The sequence below is a fragment of the Wallemia mellicola genome (genome assembly GCF_000263375.1).
Source record: "Wallemia mellicola CBS 633.66 unplaced genomic scaffold WALSEscaffold_7, whole genome shotgun sequence".
NCBI lineage: Eukaryota > Fungi > Basidiomycota > Wallemiomycetes > Wallemiales > Wallemiaceae > Wallemia > Wallemia mellicola.
Window position 1 is genome coordinate 83,894 of NW_006531964.1, and position 26,937 is coordinate 110,830.

The 26,937-nt window shown below is 40.5% G+C and overlaps 17 protein-coding genes across 17 annotated transcripts; 7 read left to right on the forward strand and 10 right to left on the reverse strand.

The window, feature by feature from the left end:
- Positions 1-124: 124 nt before the first annotated feature.
- Positions 125-612, reverse strand: WALSEDRAFT_68482 (DUF1748-domain-containing protein). Its single transcript, XM_006957736.1, has 4 exons — positions 578-612; positions 459-534; positions 374-411; positions 125-328 (listed from the first exon to the last, which is right to left on the reverse strand). Exons 1-4 carry the CDS (start codon positions 591-593, stop codon positions 234-236), a joined length of 225 nt encoding a protein of 74 aa, XP_006957798.1. The 5' UTR covers positions 594-612; the 3' UTR covers positions 125-233.
- A 27-nt stretch (positions 613-639) lies between these two features.
- On the reverse strand, positions 640-2,144 carry WALSEDRAFT_32195 (casein kinase I isoform delta). The gene is made up of 6 exons (XM_006957737.1): positions 2,117-2,144; positions 1,970-2,065; positions 1,831-1,925; positions 1,701-1,784; positions 1,535-1,657; positions 640-1,491 (listed from the first exon to the last, which is right to left on the reverse strand). Exons 2-6 carry the CDS (start codon positions 2,028-2,030, stop codon positions 775-777), a joined length of 1,080 nt encoding a protein of 359 aa, XP_006957799.1. The 5' UTR covers positions 2,031-2,065; positions 2,117-2,144; the 3' UTR covers positions 640-774.
- Positions 2,145-3,071: 927 nt separating this feature from the next.
- On the forward strand, positions 3,072-4,721 carry WALSEDRAFT_45077 (TPR-like protein). The gene is made up of 4 exons (XM_006957738.1): positions 3,072-3,191; positions 3,237-3,323; positions 3,373-4,338; positions 4,384-4,721. Exons 2-4 carry the CDS (start codon positions 3,240-3,242, stop codon positions 4,576-4,578), a joined length of 1,245 nt encoding a protein of 414 aa, XP_006957800.1. The 5' UTR covers positions 3,072-3,191; positions 3,237-3,239; the 3' UTR covers positions 4,579-4,721.
- On the reverse strand, positions 4,432-6,850 carry WALSEDRAFT_37442 (methylenetetrahydrofolate reductase; the record flags this gene model as incomplete). The annotated part of the gene is made up of 7 exons (XM_006957739.1): positions 4,432-4,815; positions 4,864-4,983; positions 5,030-5,647; positions 5,695-5,979; positions 6,027-6,668; positions 6,721-6,742; positions 6,786-6,850. 7 exons carry the CDS (start codon positions 6,848-6,850, stop codon positions 4,654-4,656), a joined length of 1,914 nt encoding a protein of 637 aa, XP_006957801.1. The 3' UTR covers positions 4,432-4,653.
- A 17-nt stretch (positions 6,851-6,867) lies between these two features.
- WALSEDRAFT_54215 (Sec1-like protein) lies at positions 6,868-9,986 on the reverse strand (the record flags this gene model as incomplete). The annotated part of the gene is made up of 7 exons (XM_006957740.1): positions 6,868-8,131; positions 8,179-8,257; positions 8,307-8,421; positions 8,468-8,824; positions 8,871-9,625; positions 9,673-9,763; positions 9,808-9,986. 7 exons carry the CDS (start codon positions 9,984-9,986, stop codon positions 7,803-7,805), a joined length of 1,905 nt encoding a protein of 634 aa, XP_006957802.1. The 3' UTR covers positions 6,868-7,802.
- On the forward strand, positions 7,362-7,769 carry WALSEDRAFT_7968 (tRNA-intron endonuclease catalytic domain-like protein; the record flags this gene model as incomplete). Its single annotated transcript, XM_006957675.1, has 1 exon — positions 7,362-7,769. A coding segment is annotated over one exon (408 nt), but the record flags the coding sequence as incomplete, so codon positions are not given.
- Positions 9,987-10,045: 59 nt separating the features above from the next.
- On the reverse strand, positions 10,046-11,864 carry WALSEDRAFT_63742 (S-adenosyl-L-methionine-dependent methyltransferase; the record flags this gene model as incomplete). Its single annotated transcript, XM_006957741.1, has 15 exons — positions 10,046-10,244; positions 10,297-10,496; positions 10,541-10,686; positions 10,732-10,869; positions 10,914-11,006; positions 11,050-11,060; positions 11,107-11,167; positions 11,214-11,280; positions 11,324-11,415; positions 11,463-11,522; positions 11,570-11,600; positions 11,644-11,678; positions 11,724-11,737; positions 11,789-11,807; positions 11,855-11,864. 15 exons carry the CDS (start codon positions 11,862-11,864, stop codon positions 10,046-10,048), a joined length of 1,176 nt encoding a protein of 391 aa, XP_006957803.1.
- Positions 11,865-12,026: 162 nt separating this feature from the next.
- Positions 12,027-13,964, forward strand: WALSEDRAFT_60119 (hypothetical protein). Its single transcript, XM_006957742.1, has 3 exons — positions 12,027-12,547; positions 12,591-13,712; positions 13,757-13,964. The coding sequence occupies exon 1, from the start codon at positions 12,080-12,082 to the stop codon at positions 12,530-12,532; it is 453 nt and encodes a 150-aa protein (XP_006957804.1). The 5' UTR covers positions 12,027-12,079; the 3' UTR covers positions 12,533-12,547; positions 12,591-13,712; positions 13,757-13,964.
- WALSEDRAFT_60123 (MT-A70-domain-containing protein) lies at positions 12,027-14,189 on the reverse strand. Its single transcript, XM_006957743.1, has 7 exons — positions 13,759-14,189; positions 13,300-13,713; positions 13,128-13,249; positions 13,065-13,074; positions 12,826-13,018; positions 12,595-12,778; positions 12,027-12,551 (listed from the first exon to the last, which is right to left on the reverse strand). The coding sequence occupies exons 1-7, from the start codon at positions 14,044-14,046 to the stop codon at positions 12,515-12,517; spliced, it is 1,248 nt and encodes a 415-aa protein (XP_006957805.1). The 5' UTR covers positions 14,047-14,189; the 3' UTR covers positions 12,027-12,514.
- A 132-nt stretch (positions 14,190-14,321) lies between these two features.
- Positions 14,322-15,788, forward strand: WALSEDRAFT_57113 (snare-like protein). Its single transcript, XM_006957744.1, has 3 exons — positions 14,322-14,371; positions 14,416-15,749; positions 15,778-15,788. The coding sequence occupies exons 1-2, from the start codon at positions 14,329-14,331 to the stop codon at positions 15,096-15,098; spliced, it is 726 nt and encodes a 241-aa protein (XP_006957806.1). The 5' UTR covers positions 14,322-14,328; the 3' UTR covers positions 15,099-15,749; positions 15,778-15,788.
- WALSEDRAFT_45093 (ras-domain-containing protein) lies at positions 14,715-15,849 on the reverse strand. The gene is made up of 3 exons (XM_006957745.1): positions 15,775-15,849; positions 15,618-15,731; positions 14,715-15,572 (listed from the first exon to the last, which is right to left on the reverse strand). Exons 1-3 carry the CDS (start codon positions 15,837-15,839, stop codon positions 15,137-15,139), a joined length of 615 nt encoding a protein of 204 aa, XP_006957807.1. The 5' UTR covers positions 15,840-15,849; the 3' UTR covers positions 14,715-15,136.
- Positions 15,850-15,860: 11 nt separating this feature from the next.
- Positions 15,861-17,503, forward strand: WALSEDRAFT_57114 (hypothetical protein; the record flags this gene model as incomplete). The annotated part of the gene is made up of 3 exons (XM_006957746.1): positions 15,861-16,292; positions 16,338-16,830; positions 16,878-17,503. Exons 1-3 carry the CDS (start codon positions 15,909-15,911, stop codon positions 17,501-17,503), a joined length of 1,503 nt encoding a protein of 500 aa, XP_006957808.1. The 5' UTR covers positions 15,861-15,908.
- A 386-nt stretch (positions 17,504-17,889) lies between these two features.
- Positions 17,890-18,361, forward strand: WALSEDRAFT_54220 (hypothetical protein). Its single transcript, XM_006957747.1, has 2 exons — positions 17,890-18,234; positions 18,278-18,361. The coding sequence occupies exon 1, from the start codon at positions 17,980-17,982 to the stop codon at positions 18,208-18,210; it is 231 nt and encodes a 76-aa protein (XP_006957809.1). The 5' UTR covers positions 17,890-17,979; the 3' UTR covers positions 18,211-18,234; positions 18,278-18,361.
- A 113-nt stretch (positions 18,362-18,474) lies between these two features.
- On the reverse strand, positions 18,475-19,946 carry WALSEDRAFT_63749 (hypothetical protein; the record flags this gene model as incomplete). Its single annotated transcript, XM_006957748.1, has 2 exons — positions 18,475-19,504; positions 19,555-19,946. 2 exons carry the CDS (start codon positions 19,944-19,946, stop codon positions 18,475-18,477), a joined length of 1,422 nt encoding a protein of 473 aa, XP_006957810.1.
- A 397-nt stretch (positions 19,947-20,343) lies between these two features.
- WALSEDRAFT_32203 (acetyl-CoA synthetase-like protein) lies at positions 20,344-23,409 on the reverse strand. The gene is made up of 4 exons (XM_006957749.1): positions 23,188-23,409; positions 22,726-23,139; positions 20,927-22,681; positions 20,344-20,876 (listed from the first exon to the last, which is right to left on the reverse strand). The coding sequence occupies exons 1-4, from the start codon at positions 23,374-23,376 to the stop codon at positions 20,427-20,429; spliced, it is 2,808 nt and encodes a 935-aa protein (XP_006957811.1). The 5' UTR covers positions 23,377-23,409; the 3' UTR covers positions 20,344-20,426.
- A 584-nt stretch (positions 23,410-23,993) lies between these two features.
- Positions 23,994-25,143, reverse strand: WALSEDRAFT_60125 (WD40 repeat-like protein). The gene has a single exon (XM_006957750.1). It carries the CDS (start codon positions 25,045-25,047, stop codon positions 24,316-24,318), a length of 732 nt encoding a protein of 243 aa, XP_006957812.1. The 5' UTR covers positions 25,048-25,143; the 3' UTR covers positions 23,994-24,315.
- A 302-nt stretch (positions 25,144-25,445) lies between these two features.
- On the forward strand, positions 25,446-26,916 carry WALSEDRAFT_68496 (hypothetical protein; the record flags this gene model as incomplete). Its single annotated transcript, XM_006957751.1, has 4 exons — positions 25,446-25,490; positions 25,539-25,549; positions 25,594-26,285; positions 26,337-26,916. Exons 1-4 carry the CDS (start codon positions 25,454-25,456, stop codon positions 26,914-26,916), a joined length of 1,320 nt encoding a protein of 439 aa, XP_006957813.1. The 5' UTR covers positions 25,446-25,453.
- Between the last annotated feature and the right edge of the window lie 21 nt (positions 26,917-26,937).

Genomic DNA, 26,937 nt, shown 5'->3' on the forward strand with positions numbered 1-26,937 from the left:
AAACAATCGACATAAAGTAAACTAATTGTCAAGTATTACTATTAAACCATGGCTCTCCGTAACACCGTACAGAAGATCACAAAGTGGTGCTCAACTGACAACAAAGATTATATGATTATAATTTGATACTAGAAATGAATATTTATACAACCATCTGAATGGTACCATTGCTAGATGTCCCTCGACTACTTAGATATATCAATCAACATGACGATCCGGAAGTAGAGCAGAAGTTAGACGTCTCTAATGAAAGATTTAGATCGTTGCATGAGTATTACTGCACCATCAAAGCAATATTCGCCTAGATCAAGCCAGCTCTTTATTATCTCTGTGGCTTATGAGATTAGCTCCGAGGGAGGGAATGAATACTCACTTCTAGCATCCTTATTAGCCATTCTATTGATAGCTAGTCTTTAGTTTTGTTAGACAAAACGCCAATAGGAAGCTAATCAACTCACGTCAAACCTGTCGATCTTTTTACTCCTGCTAAAGCAATTGATATCAATACAGCGTCAAATGCATAATGCGTCAGTTCTATAAAAGTTACTAAAGTGTTATATAATACAATAAAACTAACTTCCTAATCCAAACATCTTGGATGTTCAACTTCAAGAAACAGACAGTCAATCAACACAGTTCAAAATTACTATGAATGTGAAAATCTTGATATAACAAAGTTGTAAGTAAAATAGTAGAGCCTAAATAATGTTGAATGTTTGATAAGTTTATTATTGAATTGTTGATAGAGATTTCTTATTTGGATTGTTCATGTATTTAATACCATGCTTGTCTAGATCCAGAAGGTCCTGCTTGTGGTGGTTGTTGTTGACCTGACTCTGCGTGGCGTGTGGATGATCTTAATACTCTGTCAGATTGCTTAACTTGAGCTTGGGCGTTTGCACCAGGTGTCTGACCACCAGTGGCGGCTTGTGTACCTTCCTCAGGTGCTTGTTTACGTCTGTCATCATATCTTTGCTGAACAGACCAATCAAAGACGTAATCATACTGGAAACCTTGCCTGATGAAAAGATCCCTGAACAACCTCCTCAAGTATGAGTAATCTGGCTTGTCATCAAACCGTAATGAACGGGTGTAATTCAAATAAATTGCAAACTCATGAGGGAAACCACGACATAAAATTTCAGTGGATGAAACCATCTTCTTCTCCATAATTCTATCATACTTCTGCTTTTTAGTTGTAGCCTTCAAACCCTGCCAAGGTAATTGACCGCGGAGGAAGTACATGAAGACGTAACCCAAAGATTCTAAATCATCACGTCTCGATTGTTCGACACCCAAGTGAGTATTGATGGATGTGTAACGTGCGGTACCCGTCAGGTTCTTATTCTCACGGTATGGGATGTGCAGGTGTGTCTTTGGGTCTCTGTACTTTTTAGCTAAACCGAAATCGATGATGTTCACTTGGTTTCCTCTTTTAGCGATACCCATAAGGAAGTTATCAGGTTTGATGTCACGGTGGATGAAGTTGCGCTTAAGGGATGTTAGGAGTGTAGAGATATAGTAATAAACTCACGCTGTGAATGTATTCAATGCGAGATATTAATTGGTCAGCGAGGAGGAGGACTGTTTTGAGACTGAAGCGACGGTTGCAGAAGTTGAATAAATCTTCAAGCGACGGACCAAGGAGGTCGATAACCTGTGAGTCGTTAGAAAAGACGCTGTGTGTGGATGTGACGCACCATGGCGTTGTAGTCGCACTCCCTGCCGAACCAGCGTACGAAGGGTACACCGACACCGCCTGCGAGTGTTTTGTATACTTTAGCCTGTCGAGTGTAAGGAAAGGGTGCTTCAAATTTTAGCTCTTCTCACCTCATATTCGAGTTGTGGGTGCTTGGCTTTGATGGACTCTAACTTAATAGCGACCTCTTCACCGGAGATAATATTTACGCCGAGGTAGATATCACCTGGGGGGAATTAGATGATGTATACGGGGCAGCTGATATCCCACCAAATGAACCAGAACCTATTTTCTTTCCGATTCTGTATTTACCGCCCACGCGGAGATCCATACTTAAAATGTTGCTATCCAGTTTGAATGTAAAACCTTTGATCGTTAGTTAATTTCTCTATTTATTCCCTATTTATTCACACTCACCCTCCAAACTAGTTTTCTGAAGGGATCTAGTGAGAGTTGCGCATCCTGTCATTGATCCACTACAGTCTAATTGATTTTTTATTTTATTTTAATAAAATAAAAATAAATTACGCGTTATTACAATATACCATACCGTAATCAGTCGACAAAAATTATTCCTATGCAATCTAAGCTCCTCGATCTAGTCGAATCCTCTTCAAAGCTGAATCTCCTAGATACCGCTCACTTCTACGCTAGTCTTTTATATTCAATCAGCAAATCTACAATCAGCGTATACAGCTATGCTTTCACTTTATACAACACTAATCGCCTCGTCGAATCCTACGATCTACTTATCGACAACTACTCTGAAATTGAATACGATATTAAATCCTGGCTATTGTTGTCCGACGTATGCGAGAAGCTCAACCTCCACTCAGACGCTATGAGGGCTTCAAAGCAAGCACACGATCTATTGCACCTCAACAAACTCATCCCTACTGGTATACTCACAACTGGAAGCACTTCATCACCTGCTGCTACTGCCTGCAGATTGGGAAGGATAGCAAAAACGACGAACAACCACAAGTCCGCTATCGAGTACTTTAATCAAGCCTTATCTTTAGATCACTCCATTTGGGAAGCCTTTGAAGCTTTATGTGCATTAGGTGCGCTCTTTCCATCTTCTTTCTTCTCTTTAATAACATATCAAAGGTGCAGATCCTAACCCAGCGATCCTCTCCACCGGCGATGGTGACACCCAACAAGCTCCACAACAAACTAACATTCCACCGCCACCAATGGCTCAGCGGCAGCCTTCAAACTTCACTGAAGTTGGCTTGTTCACCCCGGATATGGCACCCAGACCCGTTCCAAAGATGCGCCCCCCTGCTCTAACGATGGAAACACCGACACAACCAATGTATGTGCTTTCCATGTCAGTGTTCTCCTATTAACCACCTCTAGTGGCCATAATAATACGTTCACAGATGACGAAAGTTTCGCACTCCCTCCTTCAGTTTTACCAAAGCGCCCACGCGTTAATCAGCCTAAACAAGGATTGTTGCAATCAAGTTTGAAACCAATCACTAAGAAGGTGAGCAAGCGATCTTTCCTTGTGAAAAAAATCTCATGAAACTAGGCCATGAAACAGACACCAGATGCACTTGCACAGGCCAGACGAAGTAATAGATTGGCAACGTTCACATCCAAAGTTGGTATATCGAAAGTGCGTACAAAGTTACACTTCTTTCTTCTGATTAATTGTAAAATTATAGAACCCAGTACGCGATAAGCGAAAAAAACCATCGCCCTTGGCTACTAAAATGTCGAGATCGAATGGTGCATCCAATCAGAGTAATGATGATCAGAATGGTGCATCTTCGAGTGAAGTTTCCGAACAACTTAATGAACTCGTACGCACACTTGGTAAAGCTCGGGCAGCTCTCGGTTCATATAGATGTCAAGAAGCTATTGAAACTTTAAATGGTCTTCTAGGTCCTGAACTTGGTCAAGGAGCTGTAGGTGCTCATGTTGGTGGTGGTATTGCTCGCACACCTTCCGCACTTTGTTGGCTTGGCCAAGCCTACTTTGAATCAGCTGATTACATAAAAGCTGAACGAGCATTCGCTGCAGCAAGAGCGCTCTCGCCGCATAGAAGTGAAGATATGGATATCTATTCAACTGTTTTGTGGCATCTTAATAAACCAACTTCACTTGCATTTCTCGCTCACGATATGGTAAAAGTTGATAAAAAATCTTACCAATCTTGGGTCGCACTTGGTAATGCACTTTCATTATCAAATGAACATTCAGATGCCCTTATCGCATTCACTAAAGCTTCTTCAGTTTCTCCTCTTTCCGCATACAGTAATGTACTCGCAGGTCACGAATGCATAGCTAAAGAAGAATGGGATAATGCGGCTCAATGGTTCCAAACTGCGATTCGTATAAACAGGAGAATGTACAATGCTTGGTATGGTCTTGGAGTAGTCTATCTTAATCAAGGCAAAACAGCGTTATCGGAATATCACTTTAAGAAAGCTACAGAAATTAATCCATCAAATGTTGTCTTGCTCTGCAGTCTTGGTTCTGCTATCGAAAAAGGTAATACTGATAGAGAGAGAATCGAACTTCTCGAAAGTGCCTACCAATCCTACAACAAAGCTTGCATCCTTCAAGAAAATAGCGCTTTGGCGAGATATAAACGTGCTAATGTTCTCTTCCTAATGAACCAATTCCAAGTTAGTGCGATATCATTATAATCTTATCAACTAACACACTCATAGCGTGCTCTACCTGATCTTTTATTCCTTAAAGATGCTGCACCCGATGAGGTCAATGTGCACCTCCTTCTTGGTCGCGTATACAGACAACTCGGCAATGCTGCCGGTGCAGCTAAGCATTTTGCAATAGCACAAGATATAGAACCTAAATCAGCTTTGATAGTTGGAGAAATAATTGAAAGCCAATACAGTAATTAATTAATCAAGATCATTATCTGCATACCTGCATAATTTAATCCAAAATTTGTTCTATTTATTGTTACATTTTAATTCTTATGATAGCAAAAATTCCCATAATCCATTTGTATCCTTGTAATCATGATGCACAACACTAACTAACCAGTAATTATCGTGGACATTCTTCATCAGCTGTTGTGATGCACTCTTCGGACTATAGAGCATTGACCATTCGAGCCAAATTTCGAATGCTTCTTCCTGTAGAAATTGGATTAGAAAATTACTTCGATGGTATTCTTTACTAACCCTCCAAGCATTAAAGGATACATCTTCGATGATGGTAGTCTGTACAACCTCTTGTCCTGGGAAAATACCCCAAGTGACGGCATTAATGGTATCTTCGTAGAAATTGGTCTTCATTTCTCCCTTTAGAGGTAGTTAGTAACGTAGAAAGTTATATTTTAAACCTCACCTTCGCATTACCTGCGTAGTAACCCCCATCTTTCCAACCATCTAATCTTTTACACAATCCCTCAAGTTCATGCTCAGGAACCCAGAATTCAACGAACGCTTTTTGGAAAATCCATCCATTCTTTGGACCAAAACCGAATATTTGATCAGAAGATTCAACGGCGTCAACTGCAGGTTGAGAACCAACAGTCCACCAACCTTTCTCAGCTAATCTAAACAAATAATCCTTTATAGAATTAGATTCAGGATCTAAATTCTCTTCAAACCATGGTAAACTTGCTACTTGACCGTTGATATATTTCTTAAAGATTTCGTTAATGTCTGAAACTTCAACTGGGTATCCCCATTGTTTGAGAGCATTTTGTGATGAAAGTTTGAGTGAGGCACCCCAACCATCTAGTTCACCATAAGCTGGTGATCTTATATCACCATAACGACCGTTAGGGAATTCATCCCAAAGACTGTTACCACCTGAGGATGTCTTATTCGATGAAGGTAAACCGGAATCTTCTGAAGGAGGGTGATGTTTGAGGGCATGTAAGGCTCTGACAGCTGCTTCATGAGCAGTTATGCTGAGTGGTGGTGGTCCATCGGCTGTATGGCCATGGGAGATACCATTCTTGGGTGGTGTTAATGAATATAAACGATGAATAACTCATCACATACCTCTGCTACCAATCTGTTACCAAGGCGAGCAGGTTCTACGGCACCTGTCGTCGTATTGTGTGTCAAACCATTTGGTTCAAGGCTGGAAGCGTCAAGTCCACTAGACCAGTCCAAGTTTGCTAAGATTCTTCTCACACTCTTTTCCAAATTCAGAGTACAGAAATGAGCAGCAGAAATAGCGAGATTGCCATATTTTTCTTTCTGACTGTTAGTTTTATCGATTAGTTGACGAACCATCGAGGTTGAGAGTTCGACACCATAATCCTTGACAAGAGCATCATCGTTCTTGGATGATGTTAATGATAAATGTAATCTAAAACGTTAAAACCCACCTTTATTGGTTCCAAATGATCAGATATCACTGATGGAATATGTGCGCCGCAGAGGTTAGCTAATCTACGAAGACTAGGTACATTCTGTATAGGCATAATACCAGGAATGATAGGAATCTTAATACCAATATCGAGACATTTATCTAACCAATTGAGGTAAGCATCTGAGTCATAAAAGAGTTGAGTGATAACGAAATCAGCGCCTAAATCCTGTTTTAATTTGAGGTATTTTAAATCTTGTGCTGCATCTGATGAATCTTTATGAGATTCTGGGTAAGCTCCTACACCAATGCAGAAGTTATCAGCATAATTATCCCTAATAAACTTGACAAGATCTGAAGAATGACTAAGGTTTTTGTCACTCTCAACCCAATACTCATGTCCACGTGGTGGATCACCTCTCAATGCGAGAATGTTATCGATACCGAGTTCTTTGGCTTTATCGAGTGCCCAACTGAGGCGTGACTTTTCCATATTCGTGCAAGTGAGGTGTAAAAGTACATCTAAACCTAAATCACGTGCTACTGCTGCCAACTCGAGTGACCGCTCGTCTGTACTACCACCTGCACCCCAAGTTACAGAGACGAAGCCAGGTTTGAGAAGTGATAATCTCTGCAAACGACTCTTGAGGTTAACGAAACCCTAGATTTCATAAGATAAATGATATGCCGAATAGAGAAGATAAGAATCCCACCTGGTCAGTCTTCGGAGGAAAGCTGAATAAGTTAGTAAATAATATTCTAGACAGTATCGACTAACAATTCTAAACTAAAGAAAGGTGTTTTATTATCTTTTGATTCGTTTATTTTCTCAACTATTTTCATCCTCGAAGTTGCTTGTTAAGAAGTTACAGCGATGAAAGTGAGAATTGGTCTATCAAACAAACGAGCTTACGTCTGGAATGTACATGATATCGCTAAATTGAGAGTCGACTATCATATATGTGGTACTTTAGTTGGTACTTTACCAGGTATACAACAGCAGAATGTATTCCTCGGACCACCTTTATTGTTACTCCCTGAAGAAGCCTATTTATTAGTTGATCAAGGTATTGCTGAGTTCGTTGATCTCAATAATGCTAGGTTACCCACAGAATCTGAGATTAGTGACTATCATAATGGAAAATTGTCAGAGATTCAGACAGAAGCACAAGAATTGAAAGCTAGAACTCAGAAACAACCACAGTTGTCAGAAGCAGACATACAAAAGCGTGAACAGAAGAGACAAGAGAGAGCAGCAGCAAAAGCAAAAGCAGGTATTGTCATTGACTCAGATAGCGCATTCAGTTCTGCACCACCTACACCAATCGATAAAGAAGAGTCAAGGTTACCAAATAGCTACACATTAACAATTCCAGCAACATCCCCATTCACATTCGATGATAACAACGTCATTTATTCAGATTTAGAGAGTGCAAGATCAGCAAATGTTTGGACATACCCACACAATCAACTAGAGTTAAATAAATGTAGAGTCTTCAAGGATCTTTGGGATAGAGGTATGTTCATGGGTGATGGCTTGCGTTTTGGTGGTCATTTTCTCGTCTACCCTGGTGATCCATTGAGATATCATAGTCACTACACAGTCACTGTTTTAGAAGATACTTCATCAGTTATAAAACCATTAGACATCGTAGCCCTAGGAAGATTAGGAACGACAGTCAAGAAAGTCCACTTGCTAACATCATACAACAACAAAACTGAAAAGGTAGATTATATCTCGTTAGAATGGGCCGGTTTCGGTACATAAATTTATATAGAATGTAAAACTAATAGATTACGACAAATTAGATAATATACTAACGAATTCCTTTGGTGAGCTAATATCTGTACCACCGTACGTCACCTTCTTTTGCGTTTGCTGTGGTCTTGTTGCCCACTCTACTAAGTTTGCATGTTCAACAAGTGAAGCACCACCAACTACGAAAACCAATGCTTCATCATAACTTTGTTTGTGTCCACCTTGTTGTCTTGGCTTTTGACCGTAAGTCGACCTTGATTGCTTTGGATCAAAGTACAAGTAGTCGTCTACATCCTGGCTTGCTTGGGTCGAGCAGTTGTAAGGATCCATGAGGGCTTCCGTCAGTCTTGTGATAGCCAATTCCTCTATCATTAATAATTAGCTTGTTTGTGTGTGAAACCTACAAACTCACTCTTTGCTGGAAGGAAGTTCTTCACACCCGAAAGGATGTTGTCGAAACCGACACCACCCTCACGCAATCTGTCTGTTAACTAGTGGAGGAATTAGATCTTGCAAGGCCACAATAAAAAAAAAGCCTACTCTATTACTGATAGAACTGAATCCTTTGAATAGGTCACTACCGCCTGCGTTTGGCGTAGGTGCAACAGTCGATGCGGCAGCAGTAAGTGATGTCATTCTGCTAACTTGACGGGCTCTGTATGTTGTCATTAAAAGGTACACTTCTAGCACTCGATACCCACTGTTTTATGTAAGAGAATGGTTTCAAATCGATACCTTTTTCACTCAAATACTTCTCCAATTCTGCAACATCAGCTGAATTAGGTGAAGCAACTGATAAGTACCAGATGATGACCAATCTAAGCATATCTTCAGGAGTAGCGCCTTCAACTTCCTTCAATACTTCCAATATCTGATTTTTTGATTGCTTAGAAGCTACTTCCTCAGTTTGGAAAAGCGTATCAAGACCTCTTGTCTTGATTGCAGTCAAGAGCGATGTTGCAATATTCATATGGGAGTCCAAGATTGTCTTTCTAGCTGTGAGTTCAGGGAGGGCAGTGATTGCATTTTTAAGATTAGCGGCATTTGACGAGAAGTCACTTATAAATAAATTAGAATAGTTATCTTCAGTATGAGAACACTCACACTTGATTGATATCTTTGACGTCAGATACGCCGGTAGACCTTGTAATCTCAGTAGCATCACTCTTGTACTTGGTCAATTCGGCGTCTATCTCTTCAGCAACCTGTGGGAATGGATTAGGCGCGTTCTTAGACCAGAAGAAATCCTTGTGGTCAAGATCGTAAGACTTTTTCGACAACTTTCCATTCTCTGGTGTTTCAACTTTAACTCTGTTGAGTTTAAGGTCAAGTACGTCGCCTATCAAAGCCTGATATGTCCAACTATGCGAGAACATAGGGATCAAGTCCAAAGTCCTATCGAACAAGATCAGGAGTGGCCTTTGAAGACTCTTATCATCACTAAAAAGACTAGAATTGCGTGTAGAGAGTAAATGATGACGAAGTCTCTCGTCTAATTTCCTAGCTACCATTTCTGACGCGTTGCCTCTAGGACATCTAATGATAGGCACGCTGCCAATCGTACCAAGTACGCTAAACAATCCTTGTGATATTCTATCCACCTCAGCCTCAATAAGGTCCTCAGTTGATGATGGATTATTAAGTATCTCGAATGAAGAAGACGAGCTGGCTGATAATGGTAGAAGAGAGAACAACGTAGGTGACATAACAACGTAATCTAAATATTGATCGTAAACTTGCTTGATGAGCTCTTCTCTTCCTGTTTGTGCAATTGAGCTGGCGAATTCTTCGAGGAGTTGTTTGGGTATATTGGACGTAAAGTTAATATAAAATGATTCGTATAGTGAATTTCTAACATCCTTTTGATCGTATTAGTTATTGTTCTCATACTGCGGTTATAACCCACATTTGAGATACGCTTGATGTTGTCAGAAGTTGGTTCTACGAAATAGATAGCTGGAACATCATTTATTTGTGGTCTATCGGTATGTAGGAAACTGATATGCTTTAACGTAGTCTATTAATAGGCTCATATACTCACGCATGAAGTGTAACACCTTGTTCTCTAAGATCCTGTACTTTCACGGCTGTACTGAGGACGTCTTTAGAGACGTTATCTAAAATTAATATCTTCCAAGTTAAATCTTCAGTCTTCTTCGTATTAAAATTCAGTAAATTCTCGATATTATTCCTTTGACTATCACGCAAAGTAGAGGTCATGATGGTAGTAAATCAAGAGAGCAATAGATGAATTACAAAATAACTAAAATGCAGTCTGTTTATGCTAAAGTCTCATACCCCGTGTATGCAGCAGATTGTTCTGGTATCTGGTAGAGGTTACTGTAGTTGTAATTGTATGTTTGATCATGTAATCTCCATTCAGCTTGTCTGAAGTATGGATTGAATTGATTCAATGGGTGCTTCAAATCGTATTGTTCCTTTGATGATTCGATTTCGATGGATCCAACGATATCGTAACTAAAATCAGTTATTAGACGTCATTTGTCTTTCTATCACAACTCTAACTCACCTTCTCTGATCGTTGACCTTGAATTTTAGTGATCCTTTTACTACCTCACCTGCATTAACAGCGAGTGGTTCTTTGAAGAGCAATCTAGTTGCTTGCCAATGTGTACGAGGAGCCGTTGGTCCTGTCGACAAGTAAAGATCTACACCACCAGCCTTAGGTGATTTGAAGTGTAAATCAAACCATCCTGCGATACCATGCATCTGCCAAATAGTTAGATACGCTTGCGTATAAAGAATCTACTCACCAAAGAAGTACGCGTTATCTGCCAAGTAAATGGTATGGTAAAAGCGTATAAATCATCCATAGAGCATGTGTAAAAGTCAATGGCGTGATTGTTAGTTGTGTTCGCAATGAGTTGATTTGGAGGGAACATTCCAACAACAGGTTGACCTGTTTTGGGTTAATTTACCTATTTATCAGGAAATCTATACCCACTAAAAGCTTCTTCATTTGCAGCTTCTTGCAAGACACTTAAATCGACACCAAGGAAGTTTGTTTGTTGGAAAAATCCACTCTTTTGCGCTGTTTCAGCGTATAAAGCTTCATCTGTGAAGGGCGCGAGCTCAATTGTACCTTGGATCATTTAGTGATAATAGAAGCTACATCTAGTCACCCACCTGATGAAGGGAACATAGAGCCGCCAGGCTTGAGGAATCTATCACGAGCTTCAATGAAGGACTCAATCATACGTTCGTGTATAAGTAATACACCTGAGAATGTTAGGCCAAGCAACGAGCGTAATGGATTCCCTACCGATTGGTTCACTTTGATGAATGTGAGACAAGATTTCAGATCGACGATAACACCTACCTAACAATGGTGTCTACCTTGTTGGGTATTAAAGTGCTTGCTTGAGCATCCTCAATCTTTGCTGTGTTATTTTAAGACGATGTTTGATAAAGCATTATAAGACAAACCATTGACGACCTTCAATTTGTTCTTCAAGAAAGCATTTTTACCACCCTTGTTAGCCTCGTCTACGATCTTCTATTTGTTAGGAACATCAAATCTCAAGAAAGAATCCCACTAATTGCAATTTTGACGCCATATCGGATGCTTCACATGCGTAGACTGTTTTCGCACCAGCTTGTGCACTGAAGAAGGAGAGAATACCAGAACCTAGGAAATACACTTAGATAGAACCATAAATTGAGTGTTTAGCATACCTGCTCCTACATCCAGTACATCCTTGCCCATGAATGAACCTGCTGAGTTACCGAGGATACCTTGAGTGTGTTGTTGAGAAATGCACAGCAGAATATCCAATACCCACTTTGCTGGTATACACCAGTACGTGAAGAATCCTGTAGTTGGTAAGACAGACTATCTCAGATGATGTGAGCATACCATGAGCATATTAGCTTGATTTACGAGTGCAGCGTCTAGTTGTGTGTTAATATTAGTAATGTTTTATAGTAATTACTCACAATACGCAAAGTATCTGAGAATACATCCTTAGAACGTAATTTGAATGACTAATTCAACAACTAACGGCGTATCCTTCCCATGATCTACACAGGAACATCAGATGAGCTATTATCAATTAAAATATATCCACCATCTCCCATTCTAACTATATATCTCTTCGTTGTTCTCTTCAACGATGGGCGATAACGAAAAGAGGTTGTTATATAAGCACAAAATATCACACGAGCTGTCAGAATTGAACCCTGAATATTCAGCTTATCAATATTCTCAATTCAAGCTTGGACTGGGCGAAGCTGGTCTATCGCTACCAAAGGCACATGCAGAACTCTATCCCAGCTGTCCGAAATGCGGCAGCATGAGACGTTCAACAGCTACGCAACGACGTTCAAAAAAGCTCGTGAAAATCAGTAAGAAAGAAGACAAAGACGTCATTAAAAATTACATTGTTGCAGTTTGTAGAACATGCGAATATAGCTACAGACTACCAGGATCGACGCTGGGGAGTATACGTGATTACGAGGATAGACGAAAGAAACACATACAGGATTTGACTTATGATCCGACTGCGATATTAGAGGAAATGAGTTCAGGAAGTTCAGCACAGTCAAGTAGAGCACCGTCACCGATGCCCGTCGCTGAAAACCCATCTAAGCGTAAGAAGAAGACAAAGCAACCGTCTAGTCTGCAAGAACTCTTACAAAGGAATAAAATGCGCGAAATGGACAAATCTATGTCTAAAGTCAACAATAATAGCAAAAACAACGCGCCTAGTTCAGGATTAGGTGCTTTCTTATCTTCCTACGACTAATTTGCCTTTCTCAGGATATCTAAAAATAATCAATTTTATTGTATTAGTAGCATCATATATACCTTTCGTTCAAACGCTGGGAAAGCTCGGGGTCATAAACTTCATCTTCGCCTATTTGGTTGCCTAGTGTGAGCCAGCCATCGCGACCATTGTGTCGTCTGCCAAATAGTTCAACTTTCCTACCAACAGGGCAACATCTCTCAATCATTCCATACAGCTCGTCTGGTTTGCGACTAGTTTCTCTCACTAATTTGGTTGTTAGATGATATTTCAAACGGTATAGTATATAATACCTTCACTGACTATCACATCAGTGTCCAGCCCTCGATTAAGCCATTCAGGCCACTGAATATCGCTAGCATCTGGATCAGAGACTTTCATACCGACAAGACAGTGTTCTTTCGTGTGGTTGAGCCAGTGACCAGTTCTGCCTGTTCTAATTAAACGTTGAAGCTGGTTGATTTTTACCCAGGCTATCTCTTCTACCTTAGCCGTATGTTAGCTTGCAAATCAGGGGAAGTCAAAATCTTACCCTTTTGAATCTATTGGATGCTGTTAAATGGAATTGTCACGTCAAGGTAAATCAATCACCTACCCCCATATAGACAGACACTCTCTGCCCAAATCCATAGCTCTTCCAGTAACCCAAAGGAATATCAAAGTACCCTCTTCAGATAATGTTGACATTGGCATTTTTCGCATTTCATCGTCCGTTAGCTTGGGTATGTATAAGCCTCGATATTGAGATAGAACGTGAAAGCACTCACAGTTCCATACGGTAAGCTCATGTGTATATCCCAAGGTGGATCAGCGACGATAATCTGAAATTTACCCAAGGTATTGTAATCGAAAGATCTTAGATCGCAGTTTATATATTGAGCTGGATAACGTTTACTACCTAAGATTGTATCAAGTTCCTGTCTCAAACCATCACCGCGACACTTTTTTCGTCTCTTGGTTTGATAGTCAGCCTGCTCGATTGCCGATTCGGATGGTGATTCGAGTTGGAAGTGTAAGTATTTACAAGTTCTATCCAATCTCGGACTATTCAGCTTTGCAGGTTGGAAAGCATTGCTGAGTGTCGGCGGAGCATTGTTGTAAAATGGATAGCATGTGTTTAGATAAGAGCAATGACCGAGTGCGTGATCACTGTATGGTCTTATAATTGGTTGAAAGTGAACCTATGAATTATAAGAAGAATGCTTATTAATAATATTATAACTCACCTTCTGGCAATCTTCTGTACACTCGGTTCTGGTTGTATTTGAGCAAATTTTGACGTAATCGTCTTCTGGTACAACCGATCTCGTATAAGAGTCGTAGAGTGTATCCTTATTGTTTATATAGCTCGTCGTCGGTAAGTCAATACCTAATTCAATTAATTTGCTCGATACTTTATCCAGATCGTTGAATGTTAAACCTAAATCTGGGTAATTGAATATCAAACGTCTTAATAACTGATTAATATTATAGCCACTGGTGTTGTCTAGAATATTCATAATAGCTGATTCCATTCTCGTTGATTGGAAGTGATGATAAAATGGACTATGAATTAAGAGATGAATAATATTTTCTCAAATAAACTCTAATGATAAACTAATATAAAGTATTTATCTCTTAATAATTGCTGATTATTTTGTAATTGCGGATGAATGACAGATCATCAAATGAACAAGAGATCTAAGTCTATATGATGAGACTGAAGAGAGTGAAATATTTAATAAATAATAAACAGATAAACGCTATTTTCTTAAAAATCGTTTATATCGCCATAGAACACTTCTTGCTTCTTAACGATGACTATCCTGTCTGCTGCAATCTGTACAAAATCTGGAACACGTAGGTTTATTGGACAATTTATAAATCAACTAATAAACTTATAGCTTTGATCTCACGTCAATACAAGCAATTGACGAGAACTAGAGTTGAAGGGTTACTCAATACATTCCCAAAGTTGATCCCAACAAACAGTCAAAATACCACGGTCGAAACTGAGGCTATAAGATTCTTATATCAACCAATCAATGACCTTTATCTCGTTTTGATCACCAACAAAGGTTCTAACATTCTACAAGATATTGAGACTTTAAACTTATTTAACAGAATTACTATTGACATAATCAAACAATTTGATCAAGAGATTATTTTGAATCACGCGTTTGATTTATTAATTGCATGGGATGAGATTATTGAATTAGGATATAGAGATAATAACAACTTCAATCAAATAAAATTGTTGTTAGAAATGGATTCACATGAGGAGAAAATACAAGAGATTATCGCCAAGAACAAAGAAATGGAAGCTAAGGAGGAATTGAAGAGAAGAGCAAGGCAGTTAGAACTTCAACGTAGGGAAGCAGCAAGAGTTGGCCAATCTACTGGTTTATCTATGGGTAAATATTCATCATCCTCTGAAATCAATATGTCATCTACGCCTTCAATTGAGCAAACGTCTCCTATCCAACAACAACAACCAAGTCAATCACGATCACAATCTCATTCATTCAAAGGTACTGGTATGAAATTAGGTGGAAAGAAAAAGAATACATTAGACGTCACTGACTGATTGATATGTATATATATATATACCTAAAATTACACTGCTTAACATACACAACTATCTTTATTTTTAGTCAAATTTTCATCGTCAACTCTGATTGAATTAGACTGTGTTGACTTATTGTTCAACTTGTCTTTGGCTTGTTGAATTGGCAACAACTGACCAATTTTCAAGAAGAGTTCGTTTATACCTGCCCCGGATTTGGCTGAACAGGTGGCGTGATAAGAGACATCCAATTCTTCACACAGTTTCTCGACATCAGAGTTTGCAACCTGCTTGGTGTTATCAGGTATATCAGATTTGTTACCTGCTAAGATGATAATTGTGTTACTGTCTGCTTGTCTTTTGAGTTCCTCGATCCATTTGACTGCCCTGTCGAGACTGTCCTTGGAACCGACAGAGTAGACAACCAAAGCAGCGTGGGCGTACCTATAATACATTGGTGCCAGTGACTTATACCTCTCCTGACCGGCAGTATCCCTTACAATGAATGAGATAACAGGGGGAGTGAGAACAAAAACCTACCAGATTTCAAACTTAATAAGATCTTCAGCTATTTTCATCTGTTGTGTTAAGAAAGCAGCGCCTATAGTCGACTCTCTATCCTCTGCGAACTGCTGCTTCACGAAACGTAGCACGCTGTACTGGATGAGATAGGTATAGACTATAAGATAGCACCCACATAGAGGACTTTCCTACGGCTGACTCTCCCAATAACACAAGCTTAAAATTGAGTGGCTTTTGCATATCAACTTGGCGATTAGAGTGTTGAAATCTAACATCCATCATCGAAATTTAAAAAATAAAAAATATTTTATGACGGCCACAGCGACAGCTAATAAAGCTTATCATCCTCTACCAATCAATCCAGCTGCTCACGTTCAATCAAATTCACAGTCTGAATCTGAGCGCTTACAACGTCAGAAACCCTGTCGTACTTTATTCGTTAGAAATATTTCATACAATGCAGACCCTTTAAGCGTACGAACGCCTTTTGAATCTTACGGTGAATTGGCAGATTTCTTCGATTTGATTGAAAAACGTGGTATGTGCTTTATCACCTATTTTGATCTCAGATCAGCAGAGAACGCTTTCAACGCTATGCAGGGATCTCAGATTCAGTCGAGACCCCTTGATGTACATTACTCCCTCCCAAAAGCCGACGAGACTCAACAACCCTGTGAAAGGGGTAAGCACCAAGTGAGTTGTCCCTTCTTATGAGATCATATTTCATTAACTCTCCAGGGCACTCTCTCTGCATGGTTAGAATCCGCTAGTGAGCCTATAAATGATAGCGAATTTTACAATCTTCTCTCTGAATTTGGTGAAATAAAAGAGATTAGACCCTATGATGATAGAGACGATAGCAGATATGTTGAGTTTTTTGATAGTAGAGCTGCAATTTCTGCTTTTGATAACTTGAATGGCTCTGATTTTCAATCCGGGAAATTAAACCTTTACTTTGAATGGGATTGCCCAATGCTAGCTGCACCAAGTAGGTCTGGTGGTTACGCCAACCTGATTGCTCCTGAGCAGGATATTGATAAGCCGGCGAGAGATTTTAGTAACAATGCCGATGCCAACGCCAAGAATCCTTTGCAGAAGAGAAGGCGCGGCGGTAGACGTCAGCAGCGAAATGAGAAACGCTCGAAATGGCACAAAGATAGAGATCCTAGAGGTAATGATGCTCCATTGGGAGAAAATAGTGAGAGTAACATTCGTAATGCATATTCAAATCGTGAGTGTGGACTGCCGTTTGTTTTTTTACTAACAAGCCCACCCAAGGCGTAAACAACCATTATCAACAACCTTATGGAGGATACAAAGCTCCAGCATCGACATCGACCCCGTATGCTTATGGATCACAGCACAACACTGATCAGACGGCTAGATTAGCGGATGCACAACGAGTGCAAGCCTTATTGAGTAGCTTGAACCCAAATACGCTGAATATGGCTGCGGCAGCAACGCCGACGCCTGCTCCTGCTCCAATTCCAGTACCACCGCCAACTGCTCCGATGATGGCAGCTCCGATGATGCCTCAGCCGGTCCCAACACCATATTTCGCGAGTCGGTCGCCGCCAACGCAGCAGCCACAAAGTAGTCTTCCCGCCAACGTTATGAGTTTGCTTCAAGCAGCTAGCAGTAATGTGAACAACTCGAGTGGATATCCGTCAGGCTATCAAGCGATGCCTTCGTATAACAGCTATCAACCTATGCCTTCAGTACCCTCATTACCTTCAATGCCACCACCACCGCCAGCTCAACCAACACTTCCAGCAGCGAGAGATCCTCGAGTAGCACAGCAACAGACAGCACCAGTGCCAGCTCCTGCACCTTCTGCATCACCCCAGGACGCACCGAATCCACAATCCGTTCAAGCTTTGCTATCAATGTTAAATAACCAATAGATTGTACGAATAATTTAATTAGTTTACATAATTAGTAGTGGATATATTAATGCTTGTCTCTATGGCAACTGTTTTGGAAGTTAGATAAGCTGAGTATGTGTTGACACGACTTACTTCATGCATATATTCTCCCAGTCGAAATTCCAATATCGACAACTTGAGCACTGCCAATCGTAATCAGCCTCGTTGCTAAGCTCAGATAACTAATTTACTGTTAAGTAAGGCAATTGAAAGAATGCAAGACATACAAGCGCGTGTATGGCAAATATCATGAAATTTCATTTAAAAGAGTGTATCTTAAATATTTATTTTTATTACTAAGTATTTAATCAGTCTAAATTAACGGCCACATCAAACATACCGAATTCGGTTAACTGGATTGCGGACATTACTAGAAATTCTCAGACAGCTGTCTACTATAAAAGGAATTATAATTTATCTTTTCACTTTACCATCATTAGTTAACTGTTAAAGAAATGAAATTATCTGCAATTTTCGTAGGACTCGCTATCACTGTTGGTGTATCAGCAGCATTTGATAGATCACAACTCAAGTGCGGTGAAGAGGGTTTCCCAACTGAATACACACTCTTCAAGAACAATCTCCAAAATTTCACACCAGAAGAGCAAGCTAAAGCACAAAAGCACTGGGACGCTGCTTATGGATGTGAAGCAAAGAACGCTGAATTGGATGCAGCTGGTTTGTAAAACTAAACGACCAGCTTATTTCTTGTGAGTCATTATTTCTATATCATCACCTCCACTAAATAGATAGACACTCTAATTGGATAATTGGATAACTCATAAAGGACTCTTTTGCTTCTTTTCTATTGTTACTTTTAATATGATACTTAATTTATTATTCATTATGTGCTTTATCTTATACAAAAATTTGAATCAAAAAGAGAAATATTAAAACTGTTCCAGAGAAGTATAAATAATTACTAAACATACGAAGAGATATAAATAGTGCTAAACATATGACGCTGATTTTCTCTTGTCAAAATGCTGATAAGGGTCTAAATTCTTCATCTGGCTTGATGGTCTGAATGCTGTCGAATTTCTGAAATCTACGACATGTGGCTGCATCATTTGGGGCGGTATCATTGGGCTCATCATAGGTTGACCTGGGTAGTATGCCATCATTGGAGGGAATACATTAGGCGCCGGAATACCATGAGCTTGAGATGGAAATGGATGGACTGGTTGGTTAAAGGTCACTCTCTTTGTTGCTGGCGTTTTATGCTCCGAAGAACTTGTGCTGGATTTGTTCGTCCTGTTGCCAGAAATGTTCTCTAAAGATATAGTTCGAGGTACCGGTGATGCAATATTACCTCTGAAACTAGGTAGATCAAGTTGTTCTGAGATCTTTGCGTATGCTTCGAGGATGTGCATCGCGTTATTGCCTGTGTTACCGATTGAACTATTTTGATAACATAATCCAAGGGCGTCAAGTAGTGACCTTAATGGGAAGATTCCCATTGTAGCATACATCATCTGATGTAGTTTCCCAATGTCAATGATTAATACATTCGAAGGGATGGCCAGCTTCAAATTCTTAAGTTTATCGTGGATACCATAACCGAGAATGACAAGGTCGTTGGCCTCTGAGCTTGTTTCGGGGCTTGAGAGTGAGCTTATGAGTGAATCTAAGATAACATTCACTGATATCTTCTGTATTGTCTTGGTGTCACCAAAAACAAACGGCTTCACACCTCCTTCGATACGAAGTCCGCGGACTTTGTAATGGGCTCTGCGGTAGTTATCAACAGGTATTGGTGGCCAATGTACATCATCCCTTGAAGTAAGGTACCCAGCTCTACAGACTGCATAGCCGAATTCGATGATATTTGCTGGAACGTTCTCCCAGAAGTCTGCATCCAATGCGAGAAATGTATGCTTCCTGGATAGCCATAACTTTGAACACTCTCTTGGTGAACCTCTGCGTACTCTCGTGCGCTGAATAGATGCAACGTGGCTGCTAAAACTGTGATAAAGGTATCTGAAACAGAATTAACGATATTTCTCAGTACGTATCAATGTAGTACCTACGCATAATTTGAATAGTCTTTTATATACTTCACCTCGGTCGGCTTGAAATCAGGATGCGGACAGACGGAGGAACAGTACCTAGGTATTCTGATTTTATCGGTTTGGAATCTTTTTGACAGTAATTTGAAGTAATTTTTCGCAACTTTCTCTTCGATGCATACATGTCCGTTAAGGTTCTTATCAATTACGACGAAGGCGGGCCATCCCGGTAACCAGCCATTCTGGATGTTGAATGCGATAGTCTGTTTTGGTTGAACTTCTAAGAAACTCTTTAAAAAGCTCTCAAATGACTTGAAAATATCTGCGTATGTCTTCTCGAATAAAAGGTCATAGTATTCTTCAAACTGGTGGAGTGTTGTTAAGTATAGTTCCTTTAGATCAATTTGCTGCATTGTAGTTTTCTCTTAAGGAATTTTCATTCAATTTGTTGCCCAATTTAGCCAAAAATTAACGTTGTACGAATTAACGTGACTTTTAATGTCTAGAAAGGGATAAAATTGATATAATTAATTAAATGACTATATATATATACATAATAACCGGGTGCTATTATATTCTATTTCTTATCAAAAGCGTCCTCACTTGCTTATATAGGTTTATATCTCGTGTGATAATTTAAGCCCTGGCTGATAAGACATGCGGTGTAACGTGCCATATATTTTCCAACCATAAATTCTCGCATATATACCATACTTGTTAAGTCAATTGCTTAAAATATCAAAAACTCCACATTCCATTTCCTGTTTTGGGAAACTAGGCAAGACATAATTGTGTTAATTTAGCAAAAGTTCCGTATATCCAATTAAAGTAAACAAAAAGAAGAAAATTAGAAAGAAATATTAAAAAGAATTTCAAGACATTGTCCAATAAGTTTACATTCCACGAGCTTCGAGTGACTTTCTCATCTTTGATTGGAAGTCGACGACATTTTCTGGTGCGAGAATGGTGTAGTGAGCACCCTTTGCATCAATAAAGACTGGTTCGGTTCTTGTGAAATCCTTCCATGGTGTGAGCTTCTTCTCGTACCATTCTTGACGAGTCTTGGCTACTGCAGCTAATGGATCAGCAATGAAAACGTTGATGTTTGAGACAGTTCCCTTTGGTTCGTAGCCTCTAGCCAAAGCTTGGAGGTTCTCAGCGATTGATCCCCAGTTGAGAAGCTTAGAAGCTGTTAATTCCAACTCTTGGAGACGCGCTGGTGGAGCAATTGAGATAATGTGCTCGACGACTTGCTCTGGAGTGTACTTGTGCATCTCTGGTGAGATTTCGTGGGCGTAATCTTCGGTCATCAAACCAAGGAAGTAAGACAAGTTGAGAACGACCTGGAAAGTAATGTTAGATGCTATCTTTATCCATAAACATTTAAGCTTACCTCAACTCTGTCAAGTTGTTGCATACGCTCCTTAATGTGTGGTGGAAGGTTGAAGCAACCGAACCAACCGATTTCCTTGCCCTTAGCTTCAAGCTTCTTACAGATTTCGAAACCAAGACAAGCACCGTATGAGTAACCAGCGATACAGTATGGACCATCTGGGTTGGTTTTCTCGATACCCTCCATGTACTTATCGGTAAGTGTGTTCATGTCAGTGAATGGAGTTTCACCTGGGTTGAAACCTCTGGCACGGAGAGCATACACTGGTCTGTCAGTGATGTACTTTGCGAGGTTCAAGAAGACCAAAACTTCACCAACACCTGGGTGGATCAAGAATAATGGTGGCTTTGAACCCTTGAGTTGAAGTGGTACGATAGGATCGTATAATTCATCAGCATCATCTGGAACTTCACCAAATTGAGTACGTAAGTATCTGTCCAAGTATGGTGCCAAAGTTGCTGGTGTTGGGTTACGAAGGACAGTGATGAGTGGTAATTCCTCAGTCAAGCCCAAATACTTTTCGAGTGTGTTCTTGTATCTGACCAATTCGAGTGATGAACCACCGAATGTAAAGAAGTTGTCATGACGACCAATGAATTTGTAGTCGAGGTTGAGAGTCTCAGCCATTGCAGCAACAGCTTTACGTTCAAGATCACTTTCTGGTGGAACCAATTGCTCACGGCGAAGTTCTTCCAATGCGAGTCTTTGCTCGGCTTCGTACTTGACGAATGCACCTGCATCATATGCCTTGAGGACCTTGTTGCGTGAAATTTTACCTAATGATGATTTACCACCGAATGCCTCAGTTGGAAGCGCGAGAATACGATATGGACGGTGAGCACAATACATGACAACTCTGTCAGCGATGGCCTCGACGACTTCCTTCAATCCATTAACATCCTTTGCGACGTCAAATGAAGGAGCAAAGAAGATGACAATGTCCTCAGTTGCTGAGTCTTCTGGGCGGTATGGAACAGCAGCGACCCATGATGGCATCAAACCAGGAATACCGGCATTCTCGAGCATGTACTCAATTTCGGAACTGAAGTACTTAACACCATTGGTGATGATAGAATCCTTGTCACGACCAGCCAAGACACATCCTGAGCTAGACATGTAGGCTCTATCACCAGTTCTTGACCATCCATCTGGTGTGAAATTCTCACGTGTTGCCTTCTCGTTGCGGTAATATTGACGGAAAACAACAGGGCCTGAGATTTGCAATTCACCAATTTGACCTTCTGGAACTGGCTTCAAAGATTCTGGGTCGACAATTCTCATGTCGATGCCGTTCATTGGCATACCAACAGCTGCATATGCTCTAGTTGAGCGAATTTCCTCAGCTGGGAATGTCTTGTTGAAAATTGAACCAGCGCATGTTTCAGTTTGTCCAAATCCAGGTACGATCAAGTCTCTTGCTGCGCCCATTGGTGCGAAAACTTGCTCAATTAAGGTAGTGCACATTTTAGTTGATGTGGCTTCACCACCGGAAGTGATTCTTCTGAGTGATGATAAATCATACTTTGAGCGCAAATCCGGGTTGTGCTTAAGCTCTCTGTTGAACGAATCGAGGAGTGCAGCCAAGAAGAAATTTGGTGAAAAGTTGAAGTTGATGCGTTGATCATTGATAATTTGAAGGAAATCGAGTGGATTAGTGAGTAAAGCGGCACCTGGTACATGGTATTGGTCTGCACCCAAGTACATTGATGTAAGGTGACATTCCGTGAGGTTAGCTACGTGATCAAAGTTGATCCACTATTACTTAGTTAGATTTATAACCTGATATAATGAGGACTTACGTTAAGGAATTTCGTCTCGGAGGTGAGACCCAACGCGTTTGATTTACCTCTAACGGCAGCTTGGATAGCTTCGTGACGCATTTCAACGGCCTTTGCATTTCCTGTTGAACCAGAAGTTAACATCAAACATGCCAATTCCTTTGTTGAGTTGATGTCTGATTCTTGCAAAACCTTTCCGCTGGCTTTGGCGAGGATCTCTTCTGGTGAGTAGATTTCTGAGTTGTCCCTGATACATTCCAAGTGGGCATGTAACTCAGATGAAGCGATGATGCGTGGGTTGAGGAGGGTCTTCAAGTGAGTCAAGTGAGCTTCAACTTGCTTTGGATCGTTCGTAAGTGGAGTAAGGATAGTTGGTACGAGTCCAATGAGAACTGCTGCCCAGTAGTGAAGCGCATATTGTTCGTGGGATGACATCTATAGAAGTGTTATCAAATGCTAATCAAAGATATAAAAGTTACTGACGTATAAGAGGACAATATCATTGTACTTGAATCCGGCACTTTTGTAACCAGCTGCGATGGTTAAAGCTTGAGAGTAGAGACTTGCGTATGAAAGGAAAGTTGGTTTGGTGTTTGCTGCTCCCGGATACAGGTAAAGACCGCGAGTGTGATTATCAGCTTGTGCTTTGAGGATGTTGACGATGCTTGACATTATTATTATTAGTTGAAATTAATTGTAGTTGTTAATAGTACGAAAGAAACAGCAAGTAAGTTTATATATAGTATTTTGCGGAATGAGATATCTCGGCGTGTTTACCGTTCTGTGTCAAATATGTAGCAGGCGGATTGAGCACGGAATGTAAGTTACTATAAAAGGAAATTGATGTCCGGGTATGAATATCAATCAGGACGGTCTTCGTGCCTTTCCTTTTTTATACATAACTTGATTTGATCGTTTTGTGCTGCTTAAAGTGAATTTTTTCGTTCGATCTCCCACAGCCGCCATAATTTAAGCTTGCTGTGTGACGCGTAACGACAAAGTCAGACATGATTCTCAAACATCTAGATTCTTTCGTAACGGGTATTAATTCGCAATCCTTTACTGAACGACTGTCCCCAATCACATATTACAGATATGTTATGACATATCACATTACAAGCATGTAGAAAATGTATGCGTTCCTTCCGCATATTCTTTTCCGTCCTCACAAAGTATGGTATTTTCAGTGTGTTACGCGTTATCACATACTAGTATCACGTATGGCACGACTGCACTAGATTACTTGTCTATGGTGATCTCAGACAGGCCTAGGTATTTCTCAATATTCTGGCTACTTTCGTCACCCACTTTACTAATTTCGGCACACAATTAATAAGGTTCGTCCCTGTATTTCCTTAAATGGAAGTATGCCCATCCTCCACTATTAATATCGAAAAAGGCAGTCCCTGGCATACATCATTATTTTTGATAAGCTTTTTATATTTTTTTTATGGTTACATCGCATTTAGATAAAATCGCCTCCACTAAATATTGAGCTAAAAGTGTCCTCCACATTGAGATTCACACTAGTGATTCTGATCATACTATATTAACCAGACTATTACAGCACTAAGTGTCGTATAAAGTTTTTAAAAATGCATGTATTCTCTATTATGCGGCAGACTTCCACCATCTCACCACACCTGAGTCCCCACTACTAACAAACCCAGAGCCAGACTGACCACTAACGCCTAATGGTCTCCAACTGAGTGACCAAACCTCCTCCTCTTGGGCAATCTTTGCGACAGAGGCCCTTTGACCGACGTCGAACAATCTGATGGAATGATCAGTTGAACCACTAGCGAGCAACTTGGAATCCGGTGCTGCAGAGATAGCCGTCACTGAACTATCGTGAACATTTGATAGAGAGAATACAGCACCTGACGATGTGGAAGCGCGTAAATCGACAGCTGAGATCAACTTGTCATCACTGGAAGTGTACAGTATGGATGAGTCCGGAGAGAATGATATAGAGCGGATTGGTTTCGAATGTGCGCTATGTACTCTCACGAGTGAGCCAGAAGATGCGTCAAATACATAACTCTGTCCTGATTGTGCACCTGCGACGAGCCAGCGACCGTCTGGACTGAATTCTAATGACATTATAAATGCAGGTCTACCCATTTCATATGTACCCAAATAAGAGCCAAATTCAGGATCGTCGTCTGTCTCATGGAGGTTGTTTGCACTATGGACATTCAAATGAGAGTCCAACTTTGCAGGAGACGTGACATAGTGACCTAATGTGATAGGGTGTATAGCAGTTTTCCATATCCCAGGGTGTGATGTAGAAGCAGCCACTTTTTGCTCCGATAATGATATAAGTGACGTTGTACCGTCCATGCTGCTAGTGAGGGCCAACTGCTGGCATTCTGGATGAGGCGTCGTTGTTAATGAAGTCAGAGAGAGTGCTGCTATGTCTATTGTTGCTCTATGTTCTCCATCGTTCCTTTTAGAAGTTAAAAAAGTTGGAGTGTAGAAGTTGAACGAACCAGATACGCAAAGTGCCATCATTTGAGGCTGACAATACGCCCTGTGGTGTCCACCGTGTATTAAATATAGCGTCGTCTGCTAATTGTCAGAATTGGAGATATAGTGCTGTCAACTCACTGTGCTGGCCAGCCGATTGTGAGCTGTCTGCGTAAGAAATAAACTGGGTAGACTGAAAAAGGATAAGAGGAGAATATTTTCATTATTTTACACCTACCATATTGGCTGAAGTGATACAAGCTCTTTATTAGCGAAGGTCATGGTATCATCGAATTCTTTTACCGTAGGAAAGCTGGGTGAGTCTATAAATGTGCTATAAGAGTATGATCTAATGAAATATACAGATGCTGGAATGGTTCGTCTCTTCACTCACTCTTCTCGCAGTCTAACAGCACATAGGCAATCCTGATAGGCGAAAGAGCCTCTTTGATAGAATTTCCGTCTGTATTACTCCCAGCCGGTATTACTACTGGTTCTATAGTAAATATCGCTGTAAATAGGAACCAACAAGCTGAGAAGGAACACGCTCAGGCGTTCTGGGATCTTCAAAAGACAATTTTGGACACCTACGGCATTGATTCACCTAAGCAGCCAGCTATACGCGTTAGAAACACAACTCAAACATCTGTCACTATCGAATGGGACGAGCTTGAACTCGCTACGTCTAACTTGCGCTCTTTGGATTTATACAGGAATGGTCAAAGGTTGAGCGCTATCAGCAATCCAGATAACAAGACATACAAAATGTCAGGTCTCTCACTGAATACGGAGTATAGCTTCCAGCTAATAATGAGAACAACGGCAGGTGTATATCCATCTGAGACTATCAAAGTTAAAACACACACTATAAATGATACAACTGGTATTAGAGTAGCAATTGGTGCTATCACAGATGAGAAACTACTCGATTCAGCCAAGTCTGCAATCGAAGAAATGGGTGCTCAATATCAGGACAAAGTTACGATCGATACTACTCACTTTGTCTGCTCAAAACCAGGTCCTTATAATTTATCAGAATACCAAAAAGCAGTACAGCATTCTATACCAATAGTACAACCACAGTGGTTGTTGGCATGTCATGCTGAAAAGAAGTTAGTTGTATTATTTTTACGCCTATCGCGCTAATTTAAAACCCCCTTTAGGATGGTGAATATCAGTTCATTCTATCTTGGTGGCCCAATGCCAAACGTCAAGTTTGAAAGTAGATCTTCGAATAACGTAACGGATGCCACACCTGAGGTAAATGGCGCTGAGGCTGGACCAAGCGAGCAACCTGATAAACCAGAGCAACCAGAGCAACCAGTTGAAAAACAAGATCCAGCAACACAGGAAGCCCTCAATGATCCAGAAGGCGGACCTATAGATGGTATACCCCCAGCAGTTGAGGATGACGAGGAGACGAAACAAACCAAAAATGCTGTCAGGAAGGAAATAGAAGAAGCTGAAAGACAAGCTACAGATGCAGCATATGGACACGAAGATGAGGATGTCGCTGGTCGAGAAGGACGTGATGATATGCGGACGTTCAGCTTCCCAAGAGTGACGGCAGTACCTGAAGAAGAGCAAAGACCATCTTCAACACCACCAGATATACGTATCATTAACGAAGATGGACAAGAGCAAATTATGGCTGAAGGTCTAGCAGATTACGATTATGGAGACGGAGAAGAAATAGATCTCAACGACGACGATGAAGAGAGTGTTGATAGTAGCCAAGAATAACGTGTTTTGTAAAAGAAAAAA

Bases quoted from the DNA above. Each gene is read 5' to 3' on its own strand.
- WALSEDRAFT_60125 (XM_006957750.1), bottom strand. From the start codon at position 25,047: ATGGACGGTACAACGTCACTTATATCATTATCGGAGCAAAAAGTGGCT.
- WALSEDRAFT_45093 (XM_006957745.1), bottom strand. From the start codon at position 15,839: ATGCAAAAGCCACTCAATTTTAAGCTTGTGTTATTGGGAGAGTCAGCC. The intron at 15,732-15,774 runs GTGGGTGCTATC...CATCCAGTACAG, and splicing joins GCCGTAGGAAAGTCCTCTAT to CGTGCTACGTTTCGTGAAGC. The intron at 15,573-15,617 runs GTAGGTTTTTGT...ATTCATTGTAAG, and splicing joins CTTATTAAGTTTGAAATCTG to GGATACTGCCGGTCAGGAGA.
- WALSEDRAFT_32195 (XM_006957737.1), bottom strand. From the start codon at position 2,030: ATGGATCTCCGCGTGGGCGGTAAATACAGAATCGGAAAGAAAATAGGT. The intron at 1,658-1,700 runs GTGCGTCACATC...AACGACTCACAG, and splicing joins AGTGCGACTACAACGCCATG to GTTATCGACCTCCTTGGTCC. The intron at 1,492-1,534 runs GTGAGTTTATTA...ACATCCCTTAAG, and splicing joins GCATTGAATACATTCACAGC to CGCAACTTCATCCACCGTGA.
- WALSEDRAFT_60119 (XM_006957742.1), top strand. From the start codon at position 12,080: ATGAGACGTTCAACAGCTACGCAACGACGTTCAAAAAAGCTCGTGAAA.
- WALSEDRAFT_45077 (XM_006957738.1), top strand. From the start codon at position 3,240: ATGAAACAGACACCAGATGCACTTGCACAGGCCAGACGAAGTAATAGA. The intron at 3,324-3,372 runs GTGCGTACAAAG...GTAAAATTATAG, and splicing joins CCAAAGTTGGTATATCGAAA to AACCCAGTACGCGATAAGCG. The intron at 4,339-4,383 runs GTTAGTGCGATA...ACACACTCATAG, and splicing joins TCCTAATGAACCAATTCCAA to CGTGCTCTACCTGATCTTTT.
- WALSEDRAFT_32203 (XM_006957749.1), bottom strand. From the start codon at position 23,376: ATGTCAAGCATCGTCAACATCCTCAAAGCACAAGCTGATAATCACACT. The intron at 23,140-23,187 runs GTCAGTAACTTT...ACACTTCTATAG, and splicing joins ATGATATTGTCCTCTTATAC to ATGTCATCCCACGAACAATA. The intron at 22,682-22,725 runs GTAAGTCCTCAT...ACTAAGTAATAG, and splicing joins CCGAGACGAAATTCCTTAAC to TGGATCAACTTTGATCACGT.
- WALSEDRAFT_57113 (XM_006957744.1), top strand. From the start codon at position 14,329: ATGACTATCCTGTCTGCTGCAATCTGTACAAAATCTGGAACAC. The intron at 14,372-14,415 runs GTAGGTTTATTG...ATAAACTTATAG, and splicing joins CTGTACAAAATCTGGAACAC to CTTTGATCTCACGTCAATAC.
- WALSEDRAFT_60123 (XM_006957743.1), bottom strand. From the start codon at position 14,046: ATGGAATCAGCTATTATGAATATTCTAGACAACACCAGTGGCTATAAT. The intron at 13,250-13,299 runs GTGAGTGCTTTC...TACATACCCAAG, and splicing joins TGAGCTTACCGTATGGAACT to CTAACGGACGATGAAATGCG. The intron at 12,779-12,825 runs GTATTATATACT...CAACCAAATTAG, and splicing joins TGATGTGATAGTCAGTGAAG to TGAGAGAAACTAGTCGCAAA.
- WALSEDRAFT_54220 (XM_006957747.1), top strand. From the start codon at position 17,980: ATGAAATTATCTGCAATTTTCGTAGGACTCGCTATCACTGTTGGTGTA.
- WALSEDRAFT_68482 (XM_006957736.1), bottom strand. The intron at 412-458 runs GTGAGTTGATTA...ACAAAACTAAAG, and splicing joins AAAAGATCGACAGGTTTGAC to ACTAGCTATCAATAGAATGG. The intron at 329-373 runs GTGAGTATTCAT...CATAAGCCACAG, and splicing joins GGCTAATAAGGATGCTAGAA to AGATAATAAAGAGCTGGCTT.